General features: G+C 43.4%; 1 protein-coding gene across 1 annotated transcript in view; it reads right to left on the reverse strand.

The window, feature by feature from the left end:
* Positions 1-633: 633 nt before the first annotated feature.
* The window catches only part of DCC (DCC netrin 1 receptor), a 596,500-nt gene continuing 572,945 nt past the window's right edge, over positions 634-24,188 (reverse strand). Inside the window, exons 27-29 of the mRNA XM_075726297.1 lie at positions 18,847-19,059; positions 2,669-2,811; positions 634-723 (exon numbers count right to left, since the gene is read on the reverse strand). Of these exons, the coding sequence (XP_075582412.1) occupies positions 634-723; positions 2,669-2,811; positions 18,847-19,059 (446 nt within the window). The remainder of the gene's footprint in view (positions 724-2,668; positions 2,812-18,846; positions 19,060-24,188) is intronic.

The following is a 24,188-nucleotide window of genomic DNA, read 5'->3' on the forward strand; positions in this document are numbered from 1 at the left end:
TCGCTAATCCCCACCACTTGTGCGAGATGAGTGACGGGGACGACAAAGGAAATTAGTAATTTGTCTTTTCATTTTGTGCTGTTGGGAAAACTTCCAAATTTTTGGTGTGGTGGTGTGATTATTTGCGATGGGTGTTTTTGTAGTCAGTAATTACGTATTTTTAAAAAAAAACCCAAATGAGTGACCTACAACACTGTCTCGTTAACGGCGTGGTCTATGTTTAAAAACATACTTGCATGAGGTAAGACTAGATCTATACAAAGAGCTACAAACCTCTACGGAGTAAAACATGAGTTAGTCATGACAACTTGAGCTCTACGAAGACTAGTAGATCAAAATGAGCAATCCGGCGGCATCAGCTACGACTCCGCGGTGACGACGTCATTCGCCTTGCCACGCTTTCATCGCTTTATGTGCCAGATCTACAGTTCTGTAACATTTCCGTTATTACTCTTTCCTTTTTCTTCTTTTTATCATTCCTTTTAGGAATGCAGGATTGCAGGAATCTTCCTGGCACTGAAGGAACGGTCCCGGGATCAAGATGATTTTGATGGGGTGGTGTCCGTGGGTGGTATGCGTGAAATCCTGGTATGCTGCAATGCTCGGGGATAATTATCGCTTCATCAAGAGCTGTTAGAAGGCTGAGCCTGTGATAGCATTGAGCTGCTTCATTAGCCCCTCCAAACTGGCCATCTGTTCACTCAGATCATCCTGCTCATAAACCTGCGAGTGAACAAACACACACAGATAAGCGGGCAGCGGGATGGGAACCGAGGCCCCCCGCACACAGCCCGGGACATGGCCCGTGGCAGGGACCTCCTGGGGCCCCCCCACTGGGACATCTTCCCTGCATGGTCCTGAGGGACCCGGAGCATTCAAGGATGGGCTGACACTTACAGGCTGGGTAGCAAAGCCTCTCTGGGCTCAACACGTGAGCTAAAACCAGGGGTGACCACGCTAGAGCAATATTAAATGTTAACGCCCCTTCCCTGAGTCCCCATTTCGCCAGCTCCCTCCCTTAGGTTAGATGTGCCCGCGCGTGGGGGGACGATGACAACATTTTTTAGCACCCAACGGAGACATCAAGTGCTCAACTAAACATGCCCTCTCCTAGGGCAGGCTGCAAGAGTTCGTTCAGCAATTAGCTGAACTACTCGGCTCTCGCTAGCGGCTGGGAATTTCCACCATCGCTTTTAGTGGGAGCGGAGGACTGGGAACAGTTTCCAGGGGCACCTAACTGGGCTGGAAGAAAGAAAGCCTTTGGGGTATGGCCAACTGAGAATCTGCAGCGAAACCTAAAATTACCAGCTCTGCACCTATTCTTGGGAAGCACTGACCTCAAAAATCACCAAGGCAAGAGCAAGAGGGGCGATCCTCTGCCTTCGGACACTGAGAGGGAGCTCAAATATTAGTTATTTATGTGGGTTTTACCAACTAGAAGATCTGAAAGTGCTGTATAAGCCCTGCAGTCCCCGAGGTGGGATGGAGCAGGCAGCTTAAAAGAGCATCCGCAGAGTCAATCTTAAAAAAAAAATATTCCCCAAATTTTAGCCTTTCTCCCCGAATTCTGACCATCTGATGAACTTGTTGCCTGCACCAGTATGGCCTGTAACTACCCTCACACTTGTAGAGCTTGAGCAGTGTCTCTCCTGAGAGCTAAATCGTGCTGCAGTGATAAAATATGGTACTGAGAGCTGAAATTGCACTTTGTGTTATCAAATGTCCTGCGTTAAATTACTCCTCATGCCAGCAATTTTACTATGGAGGGCATTTTCCTTCCCGTTCCCATTCCAGTAGGAGATTCCACGTGTCTTACATCGTCCTGCGTCCCCTTTTCCCAGCAAAAAGTGAGAATCCTTCTGGGACTATACGCAGAAGTATATTTTTATGCCATTGATAATGACAAACAAATCAAACACTGTTGGCCCGCATTCATCAGGCAGCAAACCCTCCATCTGTATGTCTAAAGCAAATCTTTTTTCTTTCCCTTTAGCCAGGTGGATAACATAAAAGGATTCACTAACAAGATGTTGGACAAATCACTGCTTTAGTGCCTAGCAAAAAATTCTCCTGTGCAAGTAGATGAGAAGAGGTGATATACAACATGTATTTAATATATTTCTTTTTTCCCTTATTCCTTTTCTTTTGCACCGTTCCATCTTCTGGATCATGTGAGACCTTTCTCTACGAGAGTCTTAATAGGAGTGAAAAGATTATTCTAATTTCACTACCTTTTCAGTTTCACTTATCTACTTCTTCAACGTTATTTTTCTCACCATTATCTGGTGATCATCTATACTCATTTTTCCTGCCAAAATTATTTTCTTCCCTTATCGCACTTCTCACCCCCTCTTTCTCCTCTCCCGGTATCTCAGGGTGCTCAGGAGATGCTGTGCGAGCTGTCCCGTGGATAATACTAACACAGAATCGAAGCACTCGCTTCTCCCCTGTATCACACAAGCCAAAGTCCATTAAAGTCAACAGCAAAGTTTTACCGGCTGCCAGAACTTTTTACTCGCTTTCCAACAGCTATCAGCTGCAGCGTAATACCTTCGGTAAGGAGGGACAGACCGTTATCTAAAAATTAACGTGCAGATTGGGGATTAGAGAATATAACTTGGCGGTGATGAGGCTTGCAAGAAGGCTGGCTCTGAAAGATGGTTCTTACGTTCGCGGAGTCCTCCGTCTGCTTGTGGCCCTCTTCTGCGACCTCCGGGGCCGTGGGCACCGAGACAGGCAGCAGAGGTGACCTGGCTTTCCCTGCCAAGCCAAGGCATGCTGTTTTAACCTGAGCCTTGGGGAGGTTAGGCCCTGGAAAAAGAAACAAAAGTCACATTGAGAACCTGTAGGCACGGCAAAGGGGATTGCAGTGAAATTTGGGGATTATAGGCAAAGTGCAGCTGGTTCTACCATTAATTTGGGGATTATGGCCAAAATGCAGCTGGTTTTACCATCAATTTGGGGATTATAGGCAAAATGCAGCTGGTTTTACCATCAATTTGGGGATTATGGCCAAAATGCAGCTGGTTTTACCATTAATTTGGGGATTATAGGCAAAATGCAGCTGGTTTTACCATCAATTTGGGGATTATAGGCAAAATGCAGCTGGTTTTACCATCAATTTGGGGATTATGGCCAAAATGCAGCTGGTTTTACCATCAATTTGGGGATTATGCAGCTGGTTTTACCATTAGTTTGGGGATTATAGGGAAAATGCAGCTGGTTTTACCATCAATTTGGGGATTATAGGCAAAATGCAGCTGGTTTTACCATCAATTTGGGGATTATAGGCAACAATGCAGCTGGTTTTACCATCAATTTGGGGATTATGCAGCTGGTTTTACCATTAATTTGGGGATTATAGGCAAAATGCAGCTGGTTTTACCATCAATTTGGGGATTATAGCCAAAATGCAGCTGGTGTTACCATCAATTTGGGGATTATAGGCAAAATGCAGCTGGTTTTACCATTGCTGCTCGTGTTTTCAGTTGTAAATGTACAGTCCCCTTCCTAGACAGACACTGCTTCTTCCTAGAGGAGCATCAGAGCCAACACAAACACTTTCTAAAAACTCCTCAATTATATGCCATTGGCTCCGCTCCCGAAAGAGGACTCACAGTCGTAGCAGGTTTGCAATTTTCTGTTGACATTACTTTTTGATGAAGAATGCCCTTTTGCAAAAACAAAAGTTTTCACACGGGAACTTCAATTTTCCTGGGGAAAATACCTACAGACCCGGTACTCCTGGAAGATAATGAAAACCTGGGCTCCGTGGCCCCTGCCTGGCAGGGAACTGTCAGTTTGACGTTGTGTTTGAGCGAGAAAGCGAGACTGAAGAGCAGAGAGCAGTGGTCAGGCTCGGGTAATGGCAGTTGTTTCCATGGTTCTCATCTATTTTTGTTTCTAACTCCCTCAAGCTGACAGCAGCCCTCCAGGTGGGTTACTGAACAAGCTAAACCAAAACCTGTATTTCTACTTTTTAAAAAAAAAAAAAAAAAAAGGTATTTCTTGACTTTTTATCTCAGCTTGGAAGGAGGAAAAAAAATCAAAATAGATTTATTTTTTTGACAGAAAGGGACTTCCCTTCTTAAACATCTCTGCTGAAACTCCTCCTGCCCACCACACTGAGCCGCACTGCCGCTCCTCAGCTAGTGTCAGCAGCGGCGCTGTCTGGAGTGCCGCCCTTCAAAGATGCATCGACTGACACGTCTCAGCTCTCTTCTAGAGGAAATTAAAAATTCTTTGTCTCTTCTAATGATTCAAAACATCCAAGAATAAAACCTTTGTCCTGGGCAAATGGCCTCCACTCAGCACAAGGTGCCTGGCAAGACCTTGCTGGAGACGCAAGGGCTGTCAGTCGAAATAGTGGCACACAACACATTGATTTTAAGTACCCTGGGATAGTTTTAAAATTAAAGTTGCCATGCAAAGCCAAACGGAGATCCTGTATCTCATGCATCATAGATTCAAGGCCAAAAACGGGGATGGCAATGTCAAGCTTTCTTGCTGCCAGAGTAGAATCATAGAATCATAGAATGCTTTGGGTTGGAAGGGACCTTGAGAGATCATCAAGGCCAACCCTCCTGCAGTGAGCAGGGATTGAACCTGTGAACTTGGCATTATTAGCACCATGTTCTAACCAACTGAGCTAACCCAGCGGGTCAAGTAATCCCGCTTTCCCCTGAAGCTACGGCTTAAACATCCCTGCGACCTGCGTTAAGGCCAAACTCATTCCGGTGAGCATCTTTGGCACTTCTTTCAGCCACCTAGGTCCCCAAAATTTATTCTTCCCACTTCCTCTCTATCAACACCAAACCACTTTAATCCTACTTGTGCCCTAAGGCAAGTTTCATGTTCATTTATTTAAATATGCAGTCTCCAGGCCGATACTTGCTTGGCAGGGGGCATCACGGACCAGGGACTGTCAACCCCCCCCAGCCTCCCCACCGGCTAATGGCAGATCCCCTCTGGCACAGGGGATGACTTTGGAGTCTCACAGGGCAGGCTTCCATCTCCCATGGCACTCGGGCACAATTTTTATTCTGCTCATTTGACTCCTGTTGAAATCGAGATGATGAATCATAAATAAATAGGTTTTTTTCTACCTTTCCTCCTCTATGACCTTCAGCAAGTTCCCTGCCTTTTTTTCTATTAAGAAAATGTGTACCATAATAATGATAATAACAACAGCCATCGCTGATGGTGCTTATTAGAGGTATTAAAAGGCATCAGCCTCAGTGAGTCAAGTAGGCTACTGGCCATTGCACCAGAACTGGACCCAGAAAGAGAAAAATGGGTCTCGAGACACTCCAGCCATGAAGTGTACACAGAGCAAGGGGTGTCCCAAGGACGAGCCACAGCACAGCTTTGTACGAGGATGCCCGTGGCTCTGGAGCCGAGACGCAGGGACCAGGAGCGCGGGAGATGTCTCCATCCACGTGGGACGCACACAAGCTCACTCCAAAATCCACGTCCCGGATCAGAAACCCACCCGGTTGCCATGCAAACCCAACCTGTCTTTTTAGGAATCTTAAGTTTAAACACCTATTTGTTTTCTTCATCACTAGATTCCCACCTGATTCCCTCTCTTTTCTTATATATCATTAACATATCATGAAAGCAATGCTCCTGAGCCTGGAGCGGCACTGCCTGGAGAATAACTCCAGCGTAGGAAGGCAGGCAGCTGCTGCAGCTGGAGCAGCCACGGCTCTCGCTCCCCAAATCCCAGCAAATCATCGCAGTCATGACAGCTCTCTGTATCCTTACGTCCCCAGCGACTAGCCAGGAGACAAGAGTTGCAGATTAATTTTCCTGTATTTCAAAGAATTGTGTTTACATTTTTAATTAGTTTAAGGCAGAGAAAACACAACGGAGCAGAAGAGAGAACAAAATCCCTCCCGAAATCGAGTTGCCAACAGCGTGTTCATTAAAAGTAAGTTCCAGTAAAGAGCTGCAAGACGGGGGCAGAGAGGGAGAGACTCACAAACACCCTCTCTGTAAGGCTGAGAATCGCAGATAACTCCCATTTAGATGAAGCTATGAAAGTGTGAAAGCGCAATACAAGCTAAAAGAGATCGCCACAAAGATACGCTCACTCTTCCAGCTCCAGTTTAATAGTGTCGTGGCTCAGCCCCAGCTCAGCACCACGCAGCCGCTCGCTCACTGCCCCTGCCCCGATGGGATGGGGGAGAGAATTGGAGGAGTAAGAGTGAGAAACACTCCTGGGGTGAGATAAGAACAGTTTAATAATTGAAATAAAGTAAAATAGTAATGCTAATAGTAACAATAAAATAATAATAATATCCAAAGCAAGTGATGCCCAATGCAATCGCTCACCACCCGCCGACCGATGCCCAGCCAGTTCCCAGCAGCGATCGCTGCTCCCCGGCCAACCCCCCCAGTTTCCATACTGCCCATGACGCCGTATGGTATGGAATGGCCCTTGGGGCAGTTGGGATCAACTCTCCTGGCTGTGCCCCCTCCCAGCTCCTTGTGCCCCTGGCAGAGCAGGGGAAGCTGAAAAGCCCTTGCCTGGCATAAGCAGCGCTGAGCAACAACCAAACCATCAGCGTGTTATCAACATTCTTCTCCTACTAAATCCAAACCACAGCACTGTGCCTGCTGCTAGGAAGAAAATTAACTCTGTCCCAGCCCAAACCAGGACAAATAGCTAAAAGACTTCCTTAATAACTGGGCCTTCAAATTTCCCTGTATCTCAGAGTAAGAGTAGAAGACACAGCTACGCCCAAAGATTCTATGATTCCATCTTCTAGGCGCTGCACATGCAAATCGTTTTTTAAAAAAAGGAAATGTTTTTCTCTTCCATTTCTTAATAAAAAAAAAGCTTATTTCCCAAGAAGAGTGTGAGTGTGTGGGGAGAATAGGCACACACTGACACTCGAAACGTGCACCCAGCAGTTACACACTGAGAAACTCAAGAGCCCGAGTCTAAAACACAACGCCATCACAGGCAAATTAACTCTAAGCTGCCTGGCGCACAGACCACAGCTTCTAAACGCTGGTTTCCCCCCCGCCCCCCCGGTGCTTTGAAAACACCTGCAGCGCTCGGCAAAGAAGTAAACTGCAGCTGTGGCCGCTGCAGCTGGCAGCTGTGGCGGTATTTCTGGTTTAGTAGCACTCCTATAGCCTGCTAAAGAGAGATTTATCCGATTCCTGTCACAGGGAATCTGGATTGCATCCTGGGACATCAATGTGACACGAAGAATAAATAATAAGACACAGCCACTGCAGAAAATTGCATCCATGCTGTTTATCGGTTAGATAATGGACCCAAATCGGCTTTTTTTATACAAGTGACTTTGCGTTGCGACTTGTTTGATTTTCATGGGCTGGTGGAGAAGTAAACATTTGATGTGGCGGTGAGGAGCTCATGTGAAATGCAGAATATGTTGCTATTGTAATCTTCTAAATCCCGTGGTAAAAATCATGTTTCTCATATGTAACTCATTAATTGTAGTAATTGGACTTAAAGACCCACTTTCCTGCACAAAGACAGATGTTCCCTCCTGGATATTGTTAATGAGAAGCCGTAACGATGATTAGTAAGTTCAGTTTGTGCATCTTTTTGCCCTTTAGCTCACAAAAGCAACAGGCAAATTGTAATGCTCGTAACTAAAATGAAGCTGAGAAAATTTTCCTTACACATAGCTGCATATTTCAAGTTCTTCGGCAAACGTTTTACAGCAGTGACTGTTGTCCAAGGTAACGCTTATAATATGTAATTAGTACAACAGTTGAGCCCTCTACCCCAAAGGATGTCAAAAAGACCAAGCAGGCCTCTCGAAGAGAATTCTGGATGCAGAAGGTTGACATGCTAAGTAAACTAATTTATGCAAATGAGTAGCTAATTAAATTAAAATCACTTTGGTTTCTAATGTTCTCCAACTCAGCGGGAATCTCACAAGTGAAAAAAAAGAGGAAATCTTGGAACTGGGGCCACAAGAGGCAGAAGATGCCAATACCGATCCGGTGTAACTCTGAGCAGCCCCGGCATGGATTTACTGTTTAAAAGTTTCATTTTCTCAGCAGGGTTATTAAACACTTCATTGGCTCATTAGTTAGATGATATATGGCTACCAGGTGCGAATCCCAGCTACCGCTGCCTCTCCGAGGCCCACACTGAGCTCACTGCTGCATCATCCTTGGCGTTTCAGGAACCCCGCATGTCAGCGCAATCCTGCGCCAAGTCAAAAAGAAGCAGTTTTCTAAATCTATAGGCATTTGTGCATATCAGGCCATACGTTATCATGATGGACACCAAGTAAAACCAATATAGCATCCATCCTCTCGATAGCAACACTTTGGGACAGCTACTTGGCATTATTTTATTTTGAGATATGTCAAATGGGACGTGAGATGAGGTACTCGGCCACGGAAAAACAGCCCATTTCAGGGAGAGGGCTCAGGGCTTCTGCTGTTCACGTTGCAGGGTTTCCAAAGGCCAGTCCCTGGCAGCAGGGAGCACAGTGAGGTGGAAACTCGGAAAGTGTCAAAAAATGCTATGTTAGCACTCAATGGATCTAGGGTCTGTATCAAGCTTGAAGACCAAAAATTGAAGACCAAAAATTCTTGCGTGGTTCATGTGTCACAGGCATTCTGGGGGATGATGCAAAACAGTGACATGGAAACAAAGAGTTGAAGTGGAGAAAATGGAGATGAATGCAAAAAATGAAAGGTCCTAGTTTATGGAGAGACAGCAAGAAATCATACTCAGTGGAGAATATTGGAGTAGAAGGCAGCTACCAGTGGAGTTCCTCAAGATCCAGATCTAGGAGCAATTCTTAATATTTTGATACATACAATATGTGTGTGATTATGAAATCTATTACTAGGAAAAGCTTGGAAATACAGCTGGAGCTGGAGTAACACGAAGAGAACTGCATGGACCTTTCTGCCTATCTGACCTTTCTGCCTATCTGCTGCTCAGCCAAACTTTTGGACTTTCACAGCAAGGAGGTTAGACCAGGTATCGCATCCCCTCAGCTGAGTTTCACATCACTTCAGCTGTTTAAAAGTGAGGGACGAGTCTCTGCTGGTTCTTTAATCTCTCTCGGTAATCTGTGGAAAGAAGCACCTTCCAAAGTCGGCAGAGAGGTTGGGTGAATTGTCTTTCAGAAGATCCGCTCTCTCTCGCCCCTTTGGCTGCACAGTGAGCTTATGTGACTGGCACAGAGCAGACACCTATTCATCAGAAGTCTAAAATTAGCTAGGAATGAGTCATGGAGGTTTTGCCATAAATTCTGCTGGGTCTAACAGAGGAAACCAGGGAAAAGAAAAGTCTGGATGCTTCTGATTTCAAGCCTACAAGTGGGTATGTGCCTCAGAGAATTCAACGACGACCTTCAGATGTATGAGGGAAGCAATCTTTGGCAGAAGCAAGGTAAGTAGCAATACCGTTTTACAAAGCATTGGGAAGATCCTATCTGGAACACTCTGCGGAAGTCTGAGGACTTGCACACAGGAAAAAATGAACTGTACAAAGTGTTGGCAGGGGTTTACTATCTGCCAGTGACACAGAGGAAGAGTTTATGTGATAATCTACATAGGGAACAGAAAATGTGATGGTAATGCAAAACTCCAAGGCATTGAGAGTCTTTCCATTAACGCCAGTGAGATGTGGATCAAGCTCGCAATGCCAGCATGTTCTTCACAGAGATCACTAACAGCTGGGCTTAGGAAGGACATATCTAGGCTAAAACATCAGATAGTGACCACAGTTAGAGAAAGGACATCTAGCATTTTTAAAAATGTTTACCTTCCTAGTATTCTGCTCTCGGTAAACACGTACGACCATCATCAAATACAATGTGTGACAGCAGACAGGACGCCGGAGAAACTCTGAAAAGAGGATTTTGCTGTAAGATGCATTATGCTGTATATGGGCTACCAGTTCCAGTTTTTAACCTGCAGCTGTTTTAGGCTACTGATTCCAAAGCTGGACAAAATGCTCTGTTCAATATTTGATTAATCTAAAGCTGATTTGTTTGTTGTTGGGTTAGGATTTTCAACAAAGTAAAAAAATATTTTGCATCAGGCAAGGTATTTGCAGGCACGTCTCATAAAACAAATTTGGAAACTTAAATAGAAAATTTCCAAACTAGGGATACAGATATACTCTTATATTCAATAGCCCAACAGATAGGGCATGCATCAAAGATGTGAAGTTGAAGATCTGCAGCTGAAGATCACCCGGTCTGAGGAGGCAGCCGAAAAATGATCTGTCTACTGGGGTGGAAAGAAACCTTTGTTTTCCTAAGAACTGAGAGGATTCTTGGAAGAGGAAGAGTACCAAGATGAATCCTCCATAATGAGACTATAAAAGTCAAAAATAAGCCGCAGAAATCAGAAGGTAATGTCAGACTTGTAACTAAACGAGGATAATCTTTTCTGGCCCTGCATGGCACACCTTTTCCACAATTTTTTCTATTCAACAGGACAAACCACAAACACTGTCCATGTCATTAACTAGAGCTGCTTCTAGTAATGCAGATCTGCAGGCACGGAGGAATCTGCAAGGATGCTCCCACAGAGATATGCCATAGCTCGCAAAACTGAAAGCGATCAATCTGGAAAATAGAAATTATTGAAGAATTTCCTCTGTCCCAGATGCTTCTGACAGTAAGGAGATTGGCAGCCTGAACTTCAAGGGTGAGGAAGGAGGGCTGCACAGCAATGCAAAGCCAGATGTTTTCCCTACTAAATAATCAAAGCTGGTGGGGTGTACTGCTTCTCTTGCAGTACGAAGAGGTAATTTTCTCCTAAAAGTACAACAGAAAATCATAAAAGGATCAAACGCCACTTACAGGTTATTTGATATTTCCACCAGTAAAAACAGTGTCAGTTTAAATGACTTAAAAGTTGTAACAAAAAGATGAGAATAACATGTAGAAGTGAGCTTCCTTGCAGCTCCACGGCAGGATGTTCCTGTTTAAGTAAGACGGTGCCTCTCAGGGGAACAGAATATGTAACTATATGAAAAACATTAGTTGAAGACTCGGCTGTTGTACAGTACAGGTGGGAAAAAATATTTTTCATCGAGGAATTGAGTTTCTAAAAATGATTTTTGAGGTGATAATCAACAGAGGCTTGGCTCATTCAGCAAGGGAAATTGTTCCAGAAAGAGGCAAAGTTTGATTTAGAAATATTTGATAGTAGGAGAAATAAAGTGAAAAGAGAAATAAAACACAAAAGAGGTCATTTAATCACTCTCCAGAATGCCGTACCAAGCAAGTACTGGGACTGCCTAATGGGAGGCTTTTGAAATAGCACTGATGAACTTCACACATTTTTACACGCTACGGCTTCAAAATAGGTGTAGAAACAGTGAGTTTGGAAAGCACACTTCAAGATAAAAACAACACAGCCTGCTCAAATATGTGGAAACATGAGAGAGATTTGGTCTCTGTCTTCTCAGCTGCTCTTCATGTTTTTAATGTATTTGCTGGAAATACTGTGTGGGATAAATAAGTCTTAGGGCAAACGCACCTCGTTGGCCACAACTGCTCAGTGATAACACTCCCAGTCCCAAATTAATACAAAGAAATTGTGCATGCAGTGGAAAAAGTTTTCTTTCCCTGCTTATGAAATGCAGGAAGATAGAATGGCCCATCATTAATTTTTTCTATGGATTTACCGTATAATTACCCAGATAAACATTTTTAAAATGATTTGACTGCTGCTTTGTATCGAAATGGATCATTTATATCAAAGGGGAATCAGGTCATGTATCCAGACAAGCACCTATCCACCACCAATCCACGCTTCACTTTACACCTTCTAGTAGTCCCGTGGATTTTAATGAGACTACTCAGGTGTCTCAAGTTATCTGCATGCTAATTAAACTTTCCTGGACCGGGGCCAGATTTCTCTAATAGACAGGACTGACCCTTTTGTGACACTTCTCTGTCAATATAGCTCCCAGATGAACGGAGAAAGCTTGTTTTCATAAAAAGAAACGTGGGGGGAAAAAAAAAACCAACCCACATTTCAAAATTGAAGGGGGCAGGGGGGGCAGGTAGAGGCTTATGAAATAAAAGAATAATTTTGCTTTGAATCTGGGGGTTACTAGTGCAAAACGCTAGGATTTCAGAATAGAAGGTTCAAGAATGAATCATTTCCATATTTTCAGTGAATTTATAGACCTTGCTTACTGTAGGCTATGATCAAGAGAAGTCCATAATCTCATTTACACTCATCATTAAAATAAGAAAAAAAACCCCTATGACAGAAAGATTTTTATACCCTATTAACAAAAGAGTTCTCAGCTGCCTTTAAATTCAATGACTGAATTCAAATTAGAAGCAATAGGTTTTCATTTGTGTTTTATATTAGCACTGGGATTTTTTTTATTGTGAATGGTAAACTTCCCCCCCCCAAATTACCTACAATTTTGTTGTATAGCTAATTAATTAGAGATAATTGATTGTACAGAATAAATGCACTCACACATTACCTCCCCACTTTGCATGAGAGGGGATTAAACACGCTAAAAAATGGATAGCAATTAAACGCATAAATCTAGCACCAGAGGGTTTTAAGTTCATGTCTCCAAAATTTGCCTAATTTGCAGCTAAAAGTTTTATTCTTGGACTTTCCATCTCTAAACACTCCACCTGAGATCCGATATTCAAGGCACTTGTGTAACAGTGACTTTACCAATGCTCCTGTGAGGAGCAGTCTATTTTCAGCACGACTGAAAATTCTTTCTATATTCTTTCTATATTCACTCTTCTAAGGATGACTGTAATTTCAGCATCTACTGAGGCCCCAAACCCTTGCTATTTGAGATTATTATGGCCCAGGATTCACCGCTTAATACCAATATACACTTTTTTTGATTTCAGCCCTTATTTATTTGATTGTTAGCTCGTGGTTTTAACACTGGCATTGCAAACCTTCACTCTAATCTTGTTTCTCTGGTTCGTTTCTTACAATAGCTATAGTAAAAAAAAAAAAAAAAAAAGGCAGCACAAAAAAAGGTCTCAGAGAGCTCATTTTCTTATCAGGCTTTCACACCCCATTTGGTAATGAAAACAGTGTGTGGGTCAGCCTGGGTACGGGGAAGGATTTGTACTAACGTCCAGGCAATATCCAGCTGCTGCTTTTTACACGGGGATGTTTACTGCCAGATTTCTTCACCTCACTCTTTGCTTTTACACCCCGAGACAGCCAACATTGAAATTACACGATTTTTTCCCCAAAGCGGCAAAGCAATACATCTCGAGCAGTTCATCTGCTGTGCAGCCCTTGCCCTGCACTCCCAGCCCGCAGCCAGGCTGGGGCATAGCCTGCAGCTTAGGAGGAAGGAAAATCAGGCTCCGTTTTGCTGTACGACAAAGTGGGTTTTAGCTGCGGGGTATCACTGAGCGATTCCAGGAAGACCGAGAAGACAACAACTTGGATTTCCAACTACACTTTTTTGGTGGAGTAGCAATAGAAAAAAATGCGGCTTTTTTTACGGTCTCACAAAAGATACGGGAGCATGAAAAGGCTGAAGTTTTAGAACGGTGACACAATACGAAAACCACCACTTCACAGGCGGTATTTTCTACCACCTCACACTTGCTTCTGCAGAAGAAAAATGACCTCCTAATTCAGGTTCATTTAAAGTGCAGCTGATCATCAAGACCTAAAAGGAATTTTCATTTGTGAGGGGAAAAAAAAAAATATCTCTCCTGTCCATTTGTGGAATTTATGTCAGATCTATAATGCAATAAGCTCAACACTCCATCAAGCATTTTCTATTTAACCTGAAAGGGGACTAAGTCAAATCACTTATATGCCTCTGTATGATTTGCAAAGAGGAGCAAGTGCAGCCACAGTGGGGATTGGAAATACCATGGAGTGATTCTCACGCCTTCAGAATAAGTATTAGGAACCTCAAGTGCTTCATCACAAAGCAGTGATGAAAAGGTGAGATCTCCTATAAAATATCAACAGCAAGGGCTTAATGTGAAGAGTTCAGATTTACTGGGCTCAAGCGAAAAAAAAAGAAGAAAAATGGCAGATTTTAGCTCTGGATTAGGCTGATGTCATGACCCAAAACCAGGAGCACAGCCTTTTAAATATTTATTCATATCCTCATGGCAAAATCCCCCACAACTGAATAATGATGTCTGTATGTCTTTTTTATGAACCGTATGATAGAGTTTAACAGCTAATTATAATGCCACTACAGAGATCTACTGAATAGATAAAATATTGGAGGAGATACCTCCTTTTAGCAGCAGGTCAATCAAAGCCAAGGAAAAGCCCTGTGCTCATCTATTCCCTGGGCAGGATCCAAAAATTAACTTCGATATGAAGATTGTATGAGGGCAAGCGTTAGACATCAGCTCCGGGACCATAATCTCAATACACAGATACATCTGGAGCTTCAGCACGTGGTTGGCTATGGGGCAGGCGGTGGGGCTGGCTGAAGACCGGAGGACACCACTGCCTGCCATTCCCATACAAGCTACTCTATAAAAGGAGATATAAAAGGCATAGAGGTAGGCGGTGGAGAGTCTGCAAACCAGCAATGAAGGCACTTTAAAGGAAAGGTCCACTGAGCTTCAGGTTCCTGCTTTTTAAAGTCTTTGCAGGCAACCTCTGGATCAATCTCTGCAGCTCTCTGTTGCTTTCTCCCCTTCTGAATTCTGCAGGATTGTTCCATTAGTTACGTATTGTCTGAAGGGATAAGACACCTGACTGACGTGTATTTAAAACACAGGGCAGCAAAGCAAAGAGTAGTTTAATTGGTTTAAGTGATGATGAGTCCATTACTTATTGCTCTATTACTTTATTACGGAGGGCATGGAAAAATGTCTTGAGTTCAAGAAAAATGTAATAAAAAATTAATTAATCCTATCTATCTGGTTAAGGAAAGTAACAGTTATTCCAACATGGGAATTTGCTAAGAGCTTTTTAAACCTGAGATGTCCGTAAGTGGGGTATAATTAGCAGACGTGGTCCATAAGGGAATTTGATCTCTGGCCTGCAGAGCGCGGCTGCTTTTGCTCTGCCAGTGGGGACTAGGGAGGAGCGACTGTGCAGGGACGTGTCAGTCACCTTTTCTAGGAGGTTTGTTCAAGTAGAGAAAGACATCACAAGCTTTGTAAAGTCACCAATCTCTTCAAAATTTCCCTTTCACGGGTATCTAACTATGGCTGAGATATCAGCCATGTATGTTCAGCCGGGAGAGGAGAAGGCTCCGCGGAGACCTTACAGCAGCCTTCCGGTACCTGAAGCGGGGTCTACAAGAAAGCTGGAGAGGGACTTTTTACAAGGGCATGTAGTGATAGGACAAGGGGTAGTGGCTTTAAACCAAAAGAGGGGAGATTTAGACTAGATATAAGGAAGAATATAAGGAAGAAATAGGGAGGTGTTTCTGCCCCTCTACTCTGCTCTGGTGAGACCTCATCTGGAGCACTGCATCCAGCTCTGGGGCCCTCAGCACAAGAGGACATGGACCTGTTGGGGTGGGTCCAGAGGAGGCCACCAAAATGATCCAAGGGCTGGAGCCCCTCTCCTATGAGGCCAGGCTGAGAGAGTTGGGGTTGTTCAGCCTGGAGAGGAGAAGGCTGCGAGGAGACCTTATTGCAGCCTTCCAATACCTAAAGGGGGCCTACAGGAAAGATGGGGAGAGTCTTTTTAACAAGGCCTGTTGTGACAGGACAAGGAATAACGGATTTAAACTAAAGAAGAATAGATTTAGACTAGACATTAGAAAGAAGTTTTTTACACTGAGGGTGGTCAAGCACTGGCACAGGTTGCCCAGAGAGGTGGTAGAGGCCCCATCCCTGGCAACATTCAAGGTCAGGTTGGACGGGGCTCTGAGCACCCTGATCTAGTTGAAGCTGTCCCTGCTCACTGCAGGGGGTTGGGCTGGGTGACCTCTAAAGGTCCCTTCCAACCCAAAGCATTCTATGATTCTAGGAAATTCTTCACTGTCAGGGTGGTGAGGGACTGGCACAGGTTGCCCAGAGAAGTTGTGGATGCCCCAACCCCTGGAAGCGTTCAATGCCAGGTTGGCCGGGGCTTTGAGCGACCTGGTCTAGTGGAAGGTGTCCCTGCCCATGGCAGGGGCGTTGGAACTAGATGGTCTTTAAGGTCCCTTCCAACCCAAACCATTCCGTGATTCTATGATCATGCTCACGGGTAGTACTAAATACCCAGAATTGCTGGTGAAATGAAGCGCTCTTTCTCGACATCTCTTTTTCAATGCTTTCTCTCTCCACTCCCATTTTAAGTGAAAAGAAGAGAGATCTGGGTTCCAGAGGAGTGGGATTCTGAAGTGGGTACGGAAAAAGCAACCTAGTTTCAAGGGATCATGTGCAGGACTAGGATCAGTTTTGCACACTCAACTGCCCAGAGGCACAAATAGAAGTTAGCATTTACAAAGGAAACATTTCTACAAGAAATTGGTAAAGGAATCAACATCAGTCTGGCTAATGACTCTGAGGACAAGTACATTGAGAAAAGCAAGAGAAACAATACACAGAGAGAAATAAATAGCCCCCAACACCACAAAATAGCCCAAGGCAGATCAGAAATGAAATTACACACAATTCTAAAAAGTAAAAATGTGGTTGCAGTATAACAGCGAATACAATAGTTTGAATGCTGTATATAACCCATCAAGATGTTTTTGTCTTTGTGACATAGTCCAGAAAAACAGATTTTTTTCATTGCTTTAGTGTTTGCTTTATTTATTTGCATTGCTTTACGGCAGATTATTGCCATAAACTTTCAGTTCTTAATTTTGCCTAATAACAAAGCTCTGCACTTTGTTTGCAGGAATCGTTGCATCTGCTTATGTGAGATTACTTACTCAAAAAAAGGTAATTTGATTTTTCAGGATGGCGGGATTCTTTATGAAGATAAGTAGCATGCCCCAACTTCCTCTCTCTTTACCGTGCCTCCCAATTATAACGGTTAAAATGTAAACTCTGATTGACTTAGAGGATAAATAGTCCTTTTGCGGTAACCAGGCATACTCACTAGAGTAAGACACGTAGAATTGGCTCCTCATAAAGCAAAACGCAATACTACATAAAGATGAATGGACTCTCATATATAAAAAAAAATTTAGCAGCACTATTTGGCAAAAGCAGTTCTCCAACAAATAGGGATTTATCTACTTCTGTCTGCTGTCAGAAACTGGATTACTTGCTGATAGATAGCAGGTGCTTCCAGTAAAAATGCAGAGCTGTTTTTGGTAGCTCGCTTGTTGCAAACATCGACCTAACATATGCTGTATGACAAGAAAGCTATGCTCAGAAAGCAGCATTAGAACAGAAAAGAGTAAAGCTGAAATCTCAAAGGTTGTCTGAGCCAAACTGGAGACTGTCCAAGCTAAAGGAGTAGGGCAAAAAAATGAGATACCACCCTGAACCTCCCCCCCCCCCCTTTTTTTTTTCCTTAATAGCCTAGTAGTTAGGGTCACCAAGGCAAATATTGTTACTCAAATTATCCCAGTTCACGTGAAGAACAGTTCTAGCACTGGGCCGACTTTACGAACAAAGCAGATACCGTACATATCATACAAATGTTCTCATCTGATCCAACGGTGACGTTCTAACACAGCTCTCTAGAAATGGTGCTGCTCTGGGAACAAACCCAGGAACGAGCTGGAGAGGCACCGCCCCCTCTTGCTCTGCCATGCCCCCCACCCATGAACGAATGCTTCGCTACAACCATACTGTCCTGGTTTCGGCTGGGATAGAGTTAATTTTCTTCCTAGCAGCAGGCATAGTGCTGTGTTTTGGATTTAGGATGAGAAGAATGTTGATAACACGCTGATGTTTTTAGTTGTTGCTGAGTACTGCTTATGCCAGTCAAGGACTTTTCAGCTTCCCAGGCTCTGCCAGGCGCACAAGAAACTGGGAGGGGGCACAGCCAGAAGAGTTGATCCAAACTGCCCCAAGGGCTATTCCATACCATATGATGTCATGCTCAATATATAAACTTGGGGGGGGGTGGCCAGGCAGCAGCGATCGCTGCTCGGGAACTCTCTGAGTATCGGTCGGCGGGTGGTGAGCAATTGCATTGGGCATCACTTGCTTCGTATATCATTATTATTATTATCATTATTATACTGTTACTATTAGCATTACTATTTTATTTTATTTCAATTATTAAACTGTTCTTATCGCACCCCAGGAGTGTTTCTCACTCTTACTCCTCCAATTCTCTCCCCCATCCCATCGGGGTAGGGGGAGTGAGCGAGCGGCTGCGTGGTGCTTAGTTGCTGGCTTGGGCTAAACCACGACACATACGCAGCCATTTAATCTAACCCTGAACCCAGCCCACAGCTTCAGTCAACAGCAGCACTATTCTACAGCCCTTTTTTTTTTTTTAAATAATAATTTTCTTTCTGTTCCTTGCACGCTTGCTATTTAATTTTTAAGTAGGTTGCACACTGGAGTGGATTGCAGTTGTTCTTTTCCAGCATACATAAATAGTCCTTTCATTATCGAAAAGGCAAGCCTTGAAACAAGAGTCAAGCATCTGGCACTGGTTCAAGTTACTGTAGCATAACAGGAGACTGGAAACAAGACCAAGTGATTAATTTGGCATCGCATTTAATTCATTTTTATCACTTACTTGTTAACTCTGATTTTAAGCTATCGCCTTGTCCTGAATTTTTATTCCAGATTGTCAGACTGGAATACTAGATTATTATCACAAAATTGTATAGATCTGCTTCCCATTCTGCCAGCGCTTACAGATATTTCTTCAAGGTATGGGACAGCCTTGTGCCATCTGTTTTTTCCTGAATTGGAAGCCAGTGGTACTGGATGGAAAGATGAGTGGTACCGGAGACTGTCCCCCCATCACTCTTACCTGTTTGAGACAGAAGTGGTGTGTAAGGGACTTTCGGTTCTATTGCACTCATGGGCGGAGGTAGCAAGGGGTTGGCAAAGCTGCGGAGAGGGTGCGTAGGGCGGACGCAGGCGGTGGGGATGGTTCTGCTCGGGGCGTCCTCGTTGTTGGAGTGCTCAGGCTGCGTCTGCGGCAGCAAGGACGGCTGCTGTGGTGCTGGTGCTTCGTTTACAGCTGCAAGAGAAGAGTCAAACAAACAAAAAAGGAGAAAACGAACTATTACTGATGTACTTTTACGTCCCATTTCCTACTTTTATGGTCATTTTCAGCAGAAGGGACAGCATTAGCCTCCACCCTCCAAGAAGGTGCAGGAAATATGTAAACAGCTCCATCAAAAGTTATTTGCAGACAAATTGAAAACCAGATGTTCCTCAGAGCGGCTGTGTGCCATTTGAAGCTCAATACATCTTCCTTTAAACAAAAAACAAGCATGATATTTTTATCTCCTCCTCTCTATTTCCTTTTAAATATTAAAAATCAATAAACACATAAATACATCATGTGGAGATTGAAACAAGCTACAACTATGGAAACTCATTTTATTCAGCATGACGGTACTGTTCTAGTCATAGCGGAGAAAAGCTAGAGACAAAGAAAGGACTTAATTAATTTCCACATAACCAATCACCAATATTGTTTTTCCTTGAGACAGCTGTAACATTTAGTGTGCCAAAGCAGCAAGTTCCTGTTTTATTAGCCTATATTCAAAGTCAATTCTTCAGAGATGTAAATGTACCGTGTCAACCTCTAATATAGAATCATAGAATCGTTTAGGTTGGAAAAGCCCTTTAAGATCATCCAGTCCAACCATTAACCTACGCTACCAAGTCCACACTAAACCAATCAGGGGTAGACTAGACTATATAAAAGACAGCTTCCCTATATTCCACAGTGTTTCTTCAAAGAAGCTTTCAGTACCAACCTCTGTCGTGGACTTTCCCTGCCAGAAAACAGAAGCAAACGCAGTATTAAGAGAAATAAAGGTTGAGACGAAGAGAAAAGCCCTTTATTTCTACAGCCCTCTAGAAACCCATGTTGTACCCAAACTATAAATTACAATATGTAATTGGTAACATTGTAATATGGTGAATGGAGCTAAATCCAGTTGGCAGCCGGTCACAAGGGGTGTTCCCCAGGGCTCAGTACTGGGGCCAGTTCTGTTCAATATCTTTATCAATGATCTGCACGAGGGGATTGAGTGCACCCTCAGTAAGTTTGCAGACAACACCAAGTTGGGCGGGAGTGTTGATCTGCTTGAGGGTAGGATGGCCCTGCAGAGGGACCTGGACAGGCTGGATCGATGGGCTGAGGCCAATTGCATGAGGTTCAACAAGGCCAAGATCTTTAAAATTTCTTCCTGACCACTATGCCTTCCATGACAAGCCAAACAACTAGTTAAGAATTAATTACAAGGAGGACTGATAAGTGTAAGTCTGCTATGGTGCTCTCTGGATGGCAGCAAGAAGTTCATTTCCCCATGCCACAGGAAAGAGCCTGCCACTTCTATTCTCTTCCTATTGCAGGACGAGAATAAGCAAATTGGATTGAAAACACCGTCTCACACCTTCTTTCCCAAATCCTGCATCATGTTGCCGTTGAGGCTTCCCCGGAGCTTGGGTCCATGGCCTCTCCTGGCCCCTCTCCCAGCTCCTGCCCCACTGCCCCAAGGAGCAGCACTGGAGAAAGTTCTCCCCTTGGTGAGAATGCCCGCAAGGCCTGACATTATTTGCAAGTGGAAGGAAGCAAACTGCTTGGTGAAAAGCCTGATCAAAACAGGAACTTAGTTAATTTGAGCGTGTTGGTGTTGTCCAGTGCCTCCACAGTATCTATGCCAGCCAGGATGACTCACAGCACAACAGTTAATCATGCAGCTTGTGGCAGGAAACAGAAATCTAGGAAAAGCTCAACCTTTTACTGAAGAAAACAACATTCCTGACACACAGATATCAGAATTAGTTGTTATACTGGGACCCAAAATGCTCCAGAGGGTCTGGTTTCTTTCAAAGCCTGCTGCAACAACCAGAACTCATTGTGCAAATAACATGCAATTACACAGCCAAGTCAACTCTCAAGGCATTTTATAATAATTAATGTCAAAGTATATAAGTAATTACAACCTACTAAGTGGCAAAACAATTTTGAAAAATGGAAATGAGGATTCCTCCTCATTTCCACAGCCCCATTGCTTGTTCCTATGGCAATACTGCAGACTTCCCTGGCAATATTGAACACCACGGATAGGAACCCAACTACAGGATCAGACCAAGGTCAAAATCATCTGCAGTTTGTAAAAGTTTGCTCAGCTGTGGCTCATTTTCCTTCTTTTCACCTTCATGGCTTTTTGCATTATCACACCATTACCTTAGCTCTGCTTTTCCATTTCCTTCCTTGCCCAGCAGACCCCTCTCTGTTTTCTTCTCTGAGGACTAATATTGTCCTTAAGGAGGCCAGAGATACCAAGGTTATTTGTAACAGGGTAGAGCAGAATGATAGTTTAGCTCATTCCACCCTTACTCACTGCTCACACGTGCAAGAAGGTGTCACAGCGTGTTGCTGCTCTAGGCTACCATGGGCATTGGGATCTTCTCTCCCTTCACCTTGTCCCAGTCAAGGAAGATGCAAAATAGCATGTGAGTCTCACAGAGGTATACATCTGAGGTTACAATGCTTTCTGGAGCAAAACCTTGGCGAGGTCTTTGCTTAAAGTAAAAACAAAGCCTTTTGTCTATGCTCTTAGCCTCAGAACATCTTTCAACATGTTTGTTGAAGTCTGAATTTCCTATGGAGCCCAACACTTTTCATTGTGTTCTTAAGGACAGTTCTTTTGGGATGCTCTTGACCTGCTTGGAGAAATAAGTAAACCAGACACTTACTGCTACTTGCCTTCAAATACCTTCTTGGTATTTTCTGCAGTGGTGCTCTCAGGTAACAAAGCTTTATAAGCTTTATCAGCCAGCTTCGGCCTAATGGTCTCTGCATTAAAAGCCTTTATATTAAATTACTGGTTTAGCACATGGGTATGTTTTTATCTTATGGATTTAGTTGTAAAATCTGGAGACCTACATAACCATTATGACATAAAAGATTTCAGGTTATCCTCCAGCTATTACTGAAGAGAAAGGTGTGATGACTCTATTAAAATTAGAAGCTAGAGTTGGGATTTAAATATTGAAGTTAAGTGGTCTAATGAAGGTGCTTCATGCTTCAGAAGACTCTGTTCTGAAATAACATGTGCAAGCTTGCAAACATAATGAGAACCATCAATTTGCAATTCACTCAAGTCCCTGCAGGAAGAGAGGATGGATTGTTTATTTGAAGGATGGATGAAGATGAGCACATCGCCACTGCTGCCTGTATCACCTACATCAATCCCCTGCCTAGCAGCCAGATATTTGCCTTCATACACCTCAACAGAAGAGCCCAAGACTTCTGATTATTTCTACTAATCCAATTATTACCTTAGTTTTTTTACAGAAAGTAGACTCCCAACTGACCTTTAAGATGAAGCAGATATCATGTTGCATTCCAGTTGTGATCTTTTGCTCTTGAATTTAGTAAAATATTTTGCCAGAGTAAAGAAAATATTGTGCTATACATGAAGATCTGTTCTAAAGCCTAGTAAAACCAATTAGGGTCTCTCATTGCTTTGGAGAAGCCTTGGATAAAGCCCTACTTGCATTCATTTTATGTGTGAGGAACACTGGGAATGAGCTTGCTTTGAACTTCAGTAGCCATGGACACTGCTCACCAAGCAGGAGAATAAATACCTGATACAAAGTCTTTTGATCTTCCCTCTGCTTCTGCATGACTGTTGGTTGGCACAATGCTGTTAACCAGTTCAATGAATTTAGGTCTCCGAACATATTTTTATATTGTATATCTTCTATTAAGTAACACTGGAAATATTCCCACTTGGATTTGTAGCTATGGGCTCTGCCACAGTCTGAGGTAATGAAAAATCCATATGGATTGAACACAAAAGGTAACAGCAGTTCAAACTATGTGATGGTAGATGGGGACTTAAAATGACTGAACTTTAGTCCATATTCGCTAATGACTTCCTGGGTATTTCTGAACTTCTGCAGGTCATAAATATCATGTGACCAAGACTATCTACCTGCTGACAAACCAGGGCCTCATTCCCGTTGGGATCTCTGGATGTTATTGTAGCACAAGCAGTAATATTTTTTTAGTGTGTTTATTGTCAGGTTACTACTCTCGTCCAATTTTAGGTACATCCCGAAGAATACTTTTGAGAAATACTTTTAAAAAATCGCTAATCTAAACCTGAATCATGGGAACACGGCGGAAGCATTTTTAAATCATACGTGGTTAAATCCAAAGAATTACATACTGAAAAAAATTTAATTGCTTTGCTGATGATTCTGTTTGTAGAGGAAAACAAAGAAAGTGAGGCGCTAAACAGGACCTTACCTGCAACTCCATTACAGCACTCATCCCACTTCTGTGAGATGTGGCATCCCCTGCTGAAACCAAACTGGACCATTGAATAAAAATTACCATTTCCTCTAAATCCAGAATATAGCTCCTATAGGAGAAGGGATTTAAGTTTGCCAGGTGGATGGGCTCACTGCAGAGCTGACTGTTCACAGCCAGAAAGCCAGCTCCAAGAGGAAATGTGCTCAGGAAATATTTGCTTTAGTGCATCTGACTTTAACAGACTAATGTAGGTAAAGTTATCTCCATTCCATAACACTTTTCTATGGCTATCTCAAGCTATTAATGTAATTGTTGTTTTATTGTTCTGGTTTACACAATTTTCAATCTGCCTTTTGAATAGTAAAAACTAATATATTTTTACTTTTAAAAAAAAACCCATATTTTCTGACCATCTCCAAGTTTTTGTCCTGTGGATTATTTAGGGCAACAGACTGATGAATGGCTCCCTCTAAAAATGGGGCTGTTAGACCAGCTGCAGCCTTCAGGGTTAGCCTGAAGTACTCTGCCTCCTGTAAAAGTGAGATCAGGATGGGACCAGAATAGTCTGTTTCTGCTGACCAGTGTGTGGATGGGGATGGGGCAGGATGGGGATGGGGACACCCCAGTACCTCCCAAGCGGGAGATAGTTTCCTCCAGCTCTCTTCTTTCCCTACTGGAGACCACGATGGCTCAGCATCTCCAATGGCTGTGGCAGAGGCAAAAAAAGAACATCTTCCTTCCATAACACATGGCAAACTAGGCATGGCACCTTCTTCTCCTACCTGTCTTGATAAAATTGTAAGCAGCGGGTGCGACGGAGATCTGGAGGAGCCTGGGAGGAGAAGGCAAACTGTGGGAAGGAT

This window comes from Pelecanus crispus, chromosome Z (assembly GCF_030463565.1).
Source record: "Pelecanus crispus isolate bPelCri1 chromosome Z, bPelCri1.pri, whole genome shotgun sequence".
Lineage (NCBI taxonomy): Eukaryota > Metazoa > Chordata > Aves > Pelecaniformes > Pelecanidae > Pelecanus > Pelecanus crispus.